This window comes from Fonsecaea erecta, assembly GCF_001651985.1.
Source record: "Fonsecaea erecta strain CBS 125763 chromosome Unknown Scaff2, whole genome shotgun sequence".
NCBI classification, from domain to species: Eukaryota; Fungi; Ascomycota; class Eurotiomycetes; order Chaetothyriales; family Herpotrichiellaceae; genus Fonsecaea; species Fonsecaea erecta.
The window spans coordinates 1,922,454-1,934,723 of NW_017387245.1; the positions used below are offsets into that span (position 1 = coordinate 1,922,454).

Consider the following 12,270-nt stretch of genomic DNA (forward strand, 5'->3'; position numbering starts at 1 on the left):
GACAGAGTACTTCCATGTCGGCCGTCTTGCTGTGTGATCGAAGACCTACCTTGCTAAGGGCAGCAGCACAGTGCTGTTTCGTTCACTTTGTTGAGCGACACAAAAGCGTACGACTCTGTCCCAAGCCAACACAGATGTGGACCTAGCGCCTATGTTTTGACGACACAGAGATGGTCTTGTCGAAGTGGTATTTTACCGCGCCATTGGTTGTAGAGAATCTGATATGGACGGGGAAAGGCTGTGGTTAAAGAGATCGTCCAGCCCGAAGCCCTTCTCAACCACTCTTGGCTTCAATCTGGACAGAAACACCGCCAGCATCTTCCCGTGGTATGCTAGACCGGTGGTGATCACGATTCTCGATGTATGGCGGCAGGGGTCGAATCCGTACGGGAATGTGCACAACCAGAACTGGAGGCCGCGACAAGCGTCAAAAGGGGAAAAGACTTGGCGACCGTGGCGCTATTCCGATAATATACTAGCGTGAACGGATCTTGGCAGCCTTGAGATAGACTTCACAAGGCTGACTCTGCAAGGCTGTGAGGCTTACAGATACATCAGTGGGTTGTCCGTCTATCTCTTCCTGTCCAACAAGGATTCTGCGTGCATGGTTTGGAAAGCTTCGCCCGTGGCAAGTGGATCGATATATCATTCATATCATCTGTATCAATGTGCGGAGTGGCAGCGCATCCTGATGACACTCAAAATCCCATCCGCCTTCTGGGGACCATCGGTTTCTTGACCACTCCATTGGTGCCCATCTTCTTGACCACGGGTCCACTACTTTTGGGCCTTCCGATCAACAAGCGCTCTTTCTCTTCATCCTCCTGGCGCCTCCTTTCCTCTTTGGCTCGATCCTCGGCCATTTGCCTCTCGATCTCCATTTTACGGTTGAACTCGCTCTCAATGATCCTTTTGTCCTTAGCACTATACTCCTTTGATTTCAAGCTGTAGAAGACACCACCGAGGTCTGCCAGCCAGTGCGGATCCACCGCGGTGACACAACTCATGTACTCCTTGCTAGTCAAGATCAGTTCGTGGTAGACAACGTAATCGGGCGGATCCCCAAGCCCATAAAGAGCGGAGGTGGGATGAAGCTGGACTGTGACGCTGGTGCGTAGGTTGATGTACTCTCCAACTCCTCGCCGACGGGCGGCCTGATGATAGTATCCGGAGCAAATGCACTTCCGTATGACATCCCAGTCTGTCCCGCACGAAACGAGCTCCATCTTTTGTTGACCAACCATGATGTCGTGTAATTGCTCCCGAATCTCCTTTGCACGACGCAGCGCTTTGGGGTGTAAGAAGTGCCGAACACACCAGCCGTCGCTGTATCCATTGCTTTTCCACTGAGTGTACACGTGCAAAAGTGTTAGATGATCCGACTCGTGCACGAAGAACTTTTCTCTGGCCGCATCCGATTCCTCCTGCCTCTCTTTCGGCCTGTAAAACACAGACGGTACAGATAGCATACTGACGATCGTGAGCATCTCCTCGCTACAGCCATATTCGATAGCGGACGTGATGAGCATCTTGGCCAGCGAGGGGTCCATCGGAAATGCGGTCATTGTGCGGCCGATGGACGTGAGGTCGCCAACGTGGTCCAACGCCCCCAGCGCCCAAAGGTCGAAGAGGGAGGTGGTAATTGTGTCTTGCGGCGGAGGGTCCATGAAATCAAAGTCCAACAAGTCTTTGACACCAAGTGATTTCAGGAGTAGTACCGTATTTGCCAGATTCGTCCTCTGAATTTCAGGAATCGTCTGTATGTACAACTCGTTCTTGAACGCTTGCTCGGTGTACAGGTGGAATGCCTTGCCAGGCCCGGTACGACCAGCGCGACCAGCGCGCTGAGAGGCGTTGGCTTGCGAGATAGGGGTGATCTGCAACGTATCCATGCCCATTTTGGGGTTGTACACTTTCAACTTGGAGAACCCAGAGTCGACCACGTACATGATGCCGTCCACGGTCAGAGAGGTCTCTGCGATGTTGGTGGCAACAATGACTTTACGAACACCAGGAGGAGCAGGATCGAAAATCTTTGCTTGGAGATCTGCAGGCATTTGAGAATATATCGGCAACACCATGAGTTTCGGAGGATTCACGAGCAGACGGAGTCTCTCTTCGATCAACTCGCAAGTTACCTCGATGTCCTCTTGGCCTGTCATGAAGACGAGAATGTCTCCGGTGCCCTGCGAGACATGAATGGCGAGAACTTGCTTGACGGCGCTGTCAACATAGTCTTCACAGGGCGAACGTGAGAACTGAATGTCAACCGGGAATGTGCGGCCCGGGATAATGAATTCTGGTGCTCCTCCATAGAAGCGGGAAAACCGCTCCGAATTCATGGTGGCAGATGTGACAATCAGTTTCAAATCTCTGCGTCGGGCGAGAACTTTCTTGATCAGGCCCATTAGGACATCGGTATTGAGAGCGCGTTCGTGAGCCTCGTCCATGATGATACATGAGTATTTGTCTAGGTCTCGTTGAGTCAGGGATTCTCTAAGCAGTACGCCATCCGTCATATCTGCACCCCAATCAGTGTGTCGCCGAGTAAAGAGAGTGGCGGGACTTACACTTGATCACCGTCTCATCGCTTGTGCAGTCTTCAAAACGAATAGCATATCCCACCAGTCCGCCCAACTCGACTTCCATCTCCTCACTTACCCGCTTGGCAACGCTCATGGCAGCAACCCTTCGAGGTTGTGTACAACCAATCAAGCCGTGCTTTCCGTAACCCTCTTCATGGAGAAACTGAGTCAGTTGTGTCGTTTTGCCCGAACCTGTTTGGCCAACGACAATGATGACCTGGTTGTCTCGGATCACACGCATCAATTCCTCCCTCACCGCAAACGCCGGCAGATATTCTCTTTGTTCCTTTAACGTCTTGCTTTTGCTGAATGCAGAGCTCCCGGTGCTCTTTTTGAGATGGGCGGAAAATTTGCTCTTGCCGCTATCCTCGCCTGGTACCGCGGCAGCGCTGTCTCCTTCGTCTTCTCTCACGCCCATTATGTTACCCAAGGCAGTACCGGCGACATTTGTAGCTTCCTGTGCCTGCTTCTGCCGCTCTTTCTGCTGGCGCTTTTCTCGTACAACCTTGCTCCCCTTCCGACTGAAGACAGCCATGTCGCTCTGAGGATCCCGCACTGCCGGCACCGGTTCGAGTTGTTTTGTGAAGACAGTCTTCCCGTCTAGAAATGGAGGTTTGAGGTCATGCACCAGTAAATGTACCCTGACGGCATCATCATCATCAAAATCCTGAAGCTGATCCCGCCTTTGCGCAACCCCCGATGTGAGCATTCGATTGGCTTCCCAGGCGTCTACCTCCTTCTGCTTTTGCGCCGCCTTGGCTGTCATTCTCTTTCCCAACTTCTTGTCCAACAGTGCTTGCTCCCGTTGCTTGTCTGCCCAAGAAGCATCTGCACCACCGAAAGGGTTATGCGTCTCGTCGCCAAAGGTGTGGCCAAACTCATCTCCGGTGTACCAGTCGCGGTCCATAGCTGCAGTGTCCTCGTCGTTGAAGAAAGGCTCCGGACCATCAAACTCCTGCTGGTGCGGCCTCGACTGGTGCAGGCGGCCATGGCTTCTGTCGGACGGTCTGGCGGAGCGGCCTTTGGATGCATGTTGAGCCTTGAGGGACGGGCCTAGATCGTCGCCCGAGTCGGTTTGCGCAGGATGGAAACTTCCTACGAGTTTCCTTCTCTTTGGGCTATTACTGCGCTCCATTCTGTGGGAGTAATGAGCCTTCGGAGGTTGGTATTGTTGGCCAGATCTCTCGTAGTAGCAAGGAGACGAGTAAACCAGATGTCCAGTGCCTAATAAGTGGTGATGGTGCAGGAAAAAGTTTGGCCGGAGTTTACGCGGAAGCCCTGCAAACGCGCCCACTCAAGTTGTATCCCCGCCTCTGCAACCCTCCATCCAACTTTTTGATGTCTGTTAATCCCGACACAATGGCGTCAGGGCAGGAAACAGCTCTAAGGAAACAGCAAGGTACCTAGGATCCTGATATATGACGTGCCGTTGCTAAGAGAATGCTAGACTTGCAGTCACAGTATACCAACTACAAGAACACCCTTCAGTCGCTTGCGCAGAAGGTGGGCGAGATTGAACAAGAGATAGAGGAACACAAGTCAGTCATATCCATCTTTTCACTACAAGTTCATTGTGGTGGATCATACTTCGGACGAGAGGTGCATAATTCTGACTGCGGATTGTGGGCAGACTTGTGATGGAAACACTTCAGCCACTGCCTCAAGACCGCAAATGCTTCCGGTTAATCAACGGGGTGCTTGTTGAGAGAACAGTGAAAGACGTTCTACCTGCCCTTAAGACCAATTCAGACGGCCTCAAACAGGTCTTGGAAGAACTGCTCAAACAGTACAAGAGTAAGCAGGATGAGATGGATAAGTGGAAGGCAAGTGTGAGGCCAAGTCTATTCCACGGACTCTCACTGATCCCTGGATACAGAAGAAAAACAACATACAGGTTGTCCAAAACCAATAAGGAAGGAATAACAGAGCGTTGTGGGAGATGTGGCGGATGAATAAGTGCAGAGGGCGCGACAGGCGCGACAGCTTGGGGGGGAATTAAGGCCAGTCCCAAAAATGAGTCCTCTTCTGCTGGAATGAAAGCGACTACCCCGACACGTTGGTTGGTCTTGTGAATTCATGAGATCCAAGCAAGGTGTGACGGCAATATTATCATAAAAATCAGCTTGCAACTGCTGGAGCGATTTCACCACTGTTGCGGGCAACTGCGAGAGGGCCTTTTCATCGATAATTCAGTTGATCGCCTTTTTTTGAACTCGATCAACAAATGACTCCGTGAGTAAGCCCTCAACAAACAGCCCTAATTGCCTGGTACCATCTTGCCTTCCCTTCCTCTTCTCAGATACTGACCTGTTTTTTCCATTCAGCCTCATCCTGATCTTGTTGTTGCCATCTTGACAACGCTCATTCGACAATGGCGCCTTCCGAAGCCATGCGGCCTCCATCCAACGGTAACACATACAGAATCAACCCGAACGGCAACCGCTCTCGTGTTACATTTGCACTTCCACCGCTCATCAGTCGACCGCCTCTTTTCTGCTGTCCTGTAGCAGAGAGCAATTCAGCTCACCTGCCTCGAAGTTTCGTCAACCCCGGTCGTCATTTGATGAACCTTCAGCTTCGAACGTTCCTCGAGTGTGCGGACGATGCAGAATACGCTTTTGCGAAATGTGACGTATCCCACATCATCGAGGTGACAACGAGGGCTCTGCACAACAACCCCCTTCCAACTCGTGGTCGCCCCACGGGACAACAGTGGAATGTTCGGAGCGGACCGCCTATTACTTCTCTGACATCCTACACTGCTCCCCTGGAAGACACGGACGAAAGCAGAATGGCGATTGATGTGGAAGAGCTGAGTGGTGCCGAAATCCCATACAGTACATACCAGAGCATGTCGACCAGATACTTCATCAGCCAAAATAGCGACAAGACGTGGCAAATTCCGCCCCATTCTCGAAGTTATCGAGAGACCCACCCCGAGCCGAACACAAACAAGGCGGGCGTTGAAAGATATATGGAGATACCACCTTTCAAGACAATGCCGTACACTTCAGAAGGGATCTCGGGAGGAGCAGGCGCTCGACCATGGATGCCGGCGTGCTCGGTGTTGATGTGGTGTACCAAACACAACAAATTCTACGAAGTCCACGTGTTGTCTTGAGTGCCGATAAGAGGGTCGAAAGGATAGATACATATCTAGCGGGCGAGCAGGCACAGTGTCATCGGTTGCGGGGAGAGAAGACTCTTGTTGGCGCTGTATATTTTACCTATCGAATCGATGCAGGAGAGAGCAAGCTGTGATATTCCCTAACTGCAAGAGAAGCTCGACGTCCTCTGCACTGTACGAGGTAGCTAGCTAGTCGCACAAATAGCAGCTCAACGATGACGAAATCCCACCCACGGACATATTCTGTAGCAAGGCGAGGTGGAACTGTGTCTTGAAATGGCGTGCTTCCTGATACACGCAAGTGCACATCTATTTGTGTTCGCAGATAGCTTGATTGTCCGGTGTGAAACTAGACTACGGAGGACGTGACCCCAGCATTGTCCGTGATGCCGAATCTGATATAGCTGCAAGGCTAAGGGAATCGCCGTCTCTCACTGGGTAAATCGGTAGCTACCTGCGCCAGTCTGTAGGCTAGCTAGTCGACTTCAAAAAGCATCGGAGAGAGAAAGCCATGGTCCGCCGACGGGGCGATACGCAAAAGCTGCGCTTGTCTTGCATCTTGCTTGCGCCGGGTCTACTCCAGAGAGGCCTACCGTGGGCCACAATGACCAGCGTTACGGTACAATTAGGGATGCAGTTGGCTTGAACATGGACACGAAGAGCATTACCCAGTGCTTGTAGTTGATTGATCTTGAACACCACCTGATTGACGATGTGCCGGGTGGATGTTCAATGATTAGATAGGCAGCAGATACGAGTACTGCTACAATGCTCCCGTACATAGGTGTGGCAGCTATGTAAGCTACCGAGGTAAGTTGGAGCTGGTGAGGCTGGTGGGCGTGCAATAGTGGCCCTCGCTAGGGAGGACCGGTACCTGTCGACGCCGCATGGTTGCCCGAAGGAACGAGGTACCCGGAACTTGTACCTAATCAGGTTTTCCGGCATGAAATTCTTGCTTGACCGTTGTCTCTCTGCAAGTAACTCCGCCAGGTCCAGTCTCTCTCGTGCTACGGCACCCTTGCTCTCTCGCGCATATGAGCATCGACCCTCACAGATGCAGTTCTGACAGTCCATCAGTCTCTGCTTGAAACACCAACACACACACCACTGCTCTCAATGGGGTTTGAACACACTCCCGCTCCAAGGATGGCCCCCGCTCCACTGCTGCTCCTTGGCTCCTTGCCTCTCGCACACCAGTGTGAACCTTGTCGAACACAAGAACCTCCCCAAGACATGGTCGGAGGTGCAAGGGAGCCGGCTCCACCACTTGGCCCAGAAACTTCTGCGCTACTACTGGGTGGTCTTGCTTCTCCGCGCCACGTTCTACAGCTCCAATAGCCATTGAAGGGGGGTGAGAGTTCATGGGTGCGCCCAAGCTGCGAACCAGGGAAGCCTGAAAGCAAGGGGTACATGGATGGCCGAAACGCAAATCGGGTGCTTCCCAGTGAGTCACTCGCCACTCTCTTGGTAATTCTTCCACCCACGTCTGATTCGATTCTGTAGGGCCGGGTTCGCCGGTCAGTTGCAGACCCGGTAACAGGGGAGGGGGAATTGAGCAGGACGAGAGAAGACCGCCCAGATAGAGCACCCGCCAGTCCGGTCCCCAAGCTTGCTGAGGGTCACTCGCCGTCTCTGCAAGTATTCAGTCGTACTACGAGTCATCAGAACGCCCCCAAGATTGAGCCCATCCAAGCCACCAATACTCCACCGTGGTGGCCCGTTCCATTCCATACCAAGCGTGCCTGCAAGAGTTCGCATCGTCCAGACGCCACCGAACCCTCAATGATCGCTAAGTGTTGCAGTCAGGCGATCTGCGCCGGCCAACGACAATCATTTCCTTGAGCACACATTTCTCGAATACCTATCGATCGTGTGCGGGTATCCATCGTTGTGGCATCTAGACCTCTATATTGGCTCGCTGAGTCCGCCTAACCACCTTGCAGTGACCTCTGCTCGCTTCTTTGGCACCCAAAAAAACCTCCTGTTGGTCCCAATCGACGCCACGCGGCCACTGGCATCGTCGTGCGCCGCTCAGACCTCAATCCACTGCTTGGGCCCCCCCTTTGGCGTTTCCACCTAGGCGCTTTGAATATCTCTCCTGGGCTGCCTTTCCTTGCGACCACAACTCCTTGCAAACCTCCTTGTCGTTCCTCACACTCGTTACTCCAGGACCCGGGGATCTAGGTGGCATTGGAATTTGATCAGACAGGATTTCAACTTTGTAAATTATTTGCCCTGCAATCTCTTTCCTTGCCTGCCACTCTTTTGAAGAAATCTCGTACAGCGTCTGGATACAATTGAAACAGCCAATACGTCACCTGGTCGCCACTGCAATTCACCACCTTTTCCTTCAATCACTTGAATACTCAGTTGGAGGAATAGCTCCTGGGTCTGTTGAAGTACTTTTAAACTCCTCAGAGAGACTCCAGGAGTGTTGTGCTGTCACGTTCGACCCAAGACAAGCATCTGAGGATCGGCGCATCATACCAGTGAATATCGGCCCCAGGGGAGGATCATTTCAGTGGTTACTACCAAAACTTGCTTTATATCTCGACCTCGGTGAGTTCCCTCTCCTGACATATTCTTAGCTTGTATCGAACTAATGCCTCACAGACCCCAGAATGTACTTTATTAGCTTGCTATCTATTTGGATCACCAGCTCGCTGTTCACCGCTGCCGTCGCAACGCCAGTCGTGAGGAAATCGCTGAATCCCAAAATCCTCAGGGTTAGATCACCCGTCACGAACTCAGCCTTCTCCTCAGACTGGCCGACCAATGTCGTTATGGTCGGAGGATCCCAGACGTATGGCTTTTGGGTTCCCGAGGACGGTACCTGGTATGATCTAGGAAACATCGAATGTCTCGGCTTGCCGGCTTATGCAGTCGGCGACTGTAACGATGTGACCATTGACCAGATCGGCGTCGTGGCGGGATATGGACCGTGCAGTTTTGTTGGCAACAACGGCTATTCGTCCACCATTGATGGCGCCGCCGGCGATGGCTACTACACGGTCGGTCCGCCCCAGAACATCATGTCTGCCGCGTGTGGTTCTTCGTGACGGATTCCACCTCTCTGTGTTCCAGCAATCCCTCCATCACGACTTCCAAGCGACCTTTTATGCGAAAATGAAGCACGACACTGGACTTCGTTTCTGGACCTGCTCGCCTCTCCTGCATCTTGCCTCCTGCTTCCTGCCACCAAGCCAGACTGCACGCCTCTGGTGGCGGGGGTCAGCGTCCACCGTGCGCCCGAATCAGACCCGACCTCATCTCCAGCCATGACAGCAACGTCCGCGCCGACACCTGCAGGATACCTCTGCGCCACAGGTCACGCGTGGAGGGCGGCCCCGAAGCAGGCACTGCTTTGGGCCGAGATAGATGCAGATGCAGATGCAGCTGGGCATCGGAGGAGATTCATGATGAATGTTGAGTTGGAACCCTGGGCTGGGCTGGTCGCGGAGGGAACCCATGGGGCGATTCAGCAGTTGCCAGCACGAAGGCGGACTGGAACTCCTGCGCACTCCCTCCTGCCTGCCTGTCTGCCTCCACTTTCAGATCAGAGTCGCGGCCCCAATCTGGGAATCCCCCATTCTCGATAGGCCCCCTAGGTTATGGAAGAGATAGTTCAGCCAGCCGTCAATCAGTCAGTCAGTGTCTTATGGAAAGTTTTTCTTCTTCTTTTTCTTCCCCGTTCCTCTCTCTCTCTCTCTCTCTCTCTCTCTCTCTCTCTCTCTCTCCTCTGTCGCGCTCTCTCTCTCTCTCTCTCCTCTGTCGCGTCCTGTATTTTGTCGTGGTGGGTCGGTGCTGGTGCTGGTGCTGGTGCTGGGTGCTTCTTCCGAATAATACACCACTGCAATCTTCCCTTCCAACCCCCCTAGCCGCGATAGAGGTGCAGGTAGAGCATGTCTGGAGAGAGGGTCGGATAGGTCGCCGGAGACAGACCGACGGACCCGACCGTCGGGCTCAAGTCGTGCGAGGTGAATGGACAATAATACGCAGAAGCCGGTATTCCTCGTCGCTGTGTCTCGTGTATACACACATACATACAGAGATATATATATGTATATACCATCTCCCACTGATTCTGTATTATGTATTCGATTCTACAACATGTCTAAAGATTCAAACACGGACGCCGAGCTCCCTTGCCCGGTCTCCCCATGATAATATATCGCCCGAATCTCCTCCAAGGTGGTGATAAAGCTCACATTACGATCCTCCTCGCCCAGACTCACCGCGGCGCCGCCGCTCAGGGTCAGTTTGTTCTGTATGTCGTCCCCGACGTGGGACTGCAGCGGTTTCCAGATGATGATCTGGGTTCCGCCGACGGCATGGTGGTGCTCGATGATCTCGGTCAGGGCCTGGACTGCACAGCCGTCAATGCTTGTGCAGTGGCGCATGTCGAAGATGAGCACGGTCTCCGTATCCCGTTTCTGGTGCGAGGTGTCATTATTGATAATAGGGGAGTGGGACGGCTCAGGTGCCGACGCTGCGTCGTGATCTAGCGCCTGAAGGCGATCTTTCAGGTTACCAGAGTTGGCAAATGTCAGATGTCCGGAGACGGTGACGGACACAGTTCGCATCGACGAGAGCGCGGCCATGTGTGCGAGGTCTCCGTCTTGTAAGGCTTGTGTCGAGGAGTCCCGAATCCGGACCGTGGATCGCCATCCCCGGCGGAGAAGCAAAGACACTATTGACCACGCCAGTCCCACCGTCATCCCCAACGTGATGGAATGGAAGATCGTGGCCCCGAAGACCAACGCCATGAGGGACAACTCAGGCCACGCTCGTATCTTCGCAAAGAAGGCAATCTCGTGCGGACATTCTTCAATCATTGAAACGCCAACGATCGCAATCATGGCCGCGAGAACCCCTCGCGGAATGTAGTAGAATGCAGGAAGGGCGAAGAAGATGCAAATCAAGGTGATGGCGCTCAACAGGACGTTGCTCATCGGTGTTCTTCCACCGACCGAGAAGTTCAGCTTACTCCGGCCGTAGCCACCGAATCCCGGCAGCGCGAGAAAGCACCCGCTGACAATGTTGGCGACTCCGAGGGCGATGAGTTCCTGATTGGAGTTCAAAGGGATGTGAGATGCCTTGTTTGCCGCATTAGCCTTTCTCAGACTCCTAGCTGTCAAGGAAGACTCGAACAGGCCTAGAAGAGCAATCACAAAGGCTGTGGTGATGAGACTCGAGATGTTGTCGACGTTATGGAATGTGAACGGCCATCGGAAAGGCACTCCGAGGTTTTCTGGTGTTCGGATACGCCCAAGCACCTGAAGGCCATGCTCATGCCAGCTATAGAGCCACGTGAGAAAGGTGGTAGAAGCAATGACCACAAACCTATCCGGGAAATACGCCATTCCAGGGTACCGTAACTCCACAACGCTTCGAAAGTGTCTGAAGAGTTCGTCAGTCGAGAGTTTCGAGGGCTGTCAGAGACGGCTCGGCTTACCTCACTATCATGACGATTGTAAAGCTCGTTACGGAAATCACAGCGGTGAGGAAATGTGTTTCCGTAAGGTTGGTGAGAGTGAAGAGAAGCTTCCGCGCAGGGCTCCCTCCCGACACAATAGGGTCTTCCTTCGCCAATGGCCCAAGACCCAGGCCCGTGATTGTTTGCGATATCACCACGTTGAGTCCGACAGCACCGATGAAACCTCGCATGAACGGTCGACTGAGCACAGAGTCCACAAATCCAAGTCGGCTCAGGCCAGTGAGGAACAGTATCGACCCCGTGAAAGCGGTGACGGTGCCGGCTATCTGGGCGTTGACGGTCTGGTCCTGCTCGTCTTCATTGCCTCGACCTGACAGGGCAACAACTGTTCCAACAAGAAGAGAGCCTGGAGCCTCCGGTCCCACCACCATCAGGGGACAAGACCCCAGTAGTGCATAGAGAAGAGGAGTGATGACGAAAGAGTACAACCCACTGATAGGATGAGCGTGTCCCAGCAGAGAAAACGAGATAGACAGCGGCACGTAAAGCGAAGCCACCGTCAATGCGCCCATGAAGTCCCCCGGCAACCATTTCCATTGGTACTCTGGTACCCATTTGATGAACGGCAGATGGCGGGATAGACGAGCCAATTTACGTCCTCGATGATGATGTCTCTGAGAAGACGACATGGTGATGCGCTCTGACTTTGGCAGTGAGAGCCGATCGTCTTTCGATGAGGCACTGGCGTTGTCGAGGTCGGTTTCCTGGGTGCATGTCTTGAGGAGGAGCTGTCTTTCGTCCGATCCCGCTGCAGCCATGGCATTGTCGGCCTTGCTGAAAAGCTCAGCTGCCCGAATGAATGGGTAATGCCATCGGGACTGTCTCTGAAATGAACGCAGGACAATATCCAGGGACCGGTCGTCGTCTTATATGAGTGTGAGAGCAGAGATGATTGTGATATGGTCAGGCGTCGTTGACACGCCCCGCAAATATCCTGATGCAATAAGGGACCTGAGATGGGGAAGCCTGATGCAGGAGGCATTCGCATAGGATGGTAATAGGGGGAGATGTGTGGATGGAAAGTGGGATGTGCATGTGTAGTGGGCGAGCTAGGACTTTGC

The 12,270-nt window shown here is 53.2% G+C and overlaps 5 protein-coding genes across 5 annotated transcripts; 3 read left to right on the forward strand and 2 right to left on the reverse strand.

Moving 5' to 3' along the window:
* Positions 1 to 698: 698 nt before the first annotated feature.
* On the reverse strand, positions 699 to 3,720 carry AYL99_02448 (adenosinetriphosphatase; the record flags this gene model as incomplete). Its single annotated transcript, XM_018833964.1, has 2 exons — positions 699 to 2,521; positions 2,571 to 3,720. 2 exons carry the CDS (start codon positions 3,718 to 3,720, stop codon positions 699 to 701), a joined length of 2,973 nt encoding a protein of 990 aa, XP_018696588.1.
* A 224-nt stretch (positions 3,721 to 3,944) lies between these two features.
* On the forward strand, positions 3,945 to 4,497 carry AYL99_02449 (prefoldin subunit 2; the record flags this gene model as incomplete). The annotated part of the gene is made up of 4 exons (XM_018833965.1): positions 3,945 to 3,984; positions 4,033 to 4,123; positions 4,216 to 4,414; positions 4,462 to 4,497. The coding sequence occupies 4 exons, from the start codon at positions 3,945 to 3,947 to the stop codon at positions 4,495 to 4,497; spliced, it is 366 nt and encodes a 121-aa protein (XP_018696589.1).
* Positions 4,498 to 4,956: 459 nt separating this feature from the next.
* On the forward strand, positions 4,957 to 5,706 carry AYL99_02450 (hypothetical protein; the record flags this gene model as incomplete). Its single annotated transcript, XM_018833966.1, has 1 exon — positions 4,957 to 5,706. The coding sequence occupies one exon, from the start codon at positions 4,957 to 4,959 to the stop codon at positions 5,704 to 5,706; it is 750 nt and encodes a 249-aa protein (XP_018696590.1).
* Positions 5,707 to 8,333: 2,627 nt separating this feature from the next.
* Positions 8,334 to 8,771, forward strand: AYL99_02451 (hypothetical protein; the record flags this gene model as incomplete). The annotated part of the gene is made up of 1 exon (XM_018833967.1): positions 8,334 to 8,771. One exon carries the CDS (start codon positions 8,334 to 8,336, stop codon positions 8,769 to 8,771), a length of 438 nt encoding a protein of 145 aa, XP_018696591.1.
* A 1,044-nt stretch (positions 8,772 to 9,815) lies between these two features.
* On the reverse strand, positions 9,816 to 11,967 carry AYL99_02452 (SulP family sulfate permease; the record flags this gene model as incomplete). The annotated part of the gene is made up of 2 exons (XM_018833968.1): positions 9,816 to 11,112; positions 11,168 to 11,967. The coding sequence occupies 2 exons, from the start codon at positions 11,965 to 11,967 to the stop codon at positions 9,816 to 9,818; spliced, it is 2,097 nt and encodes a 698-aa protein (XP_018696592.1).
* Between the last annotated feature and the right edge of the window lie 303 nt (positions 11,968 to 12,270).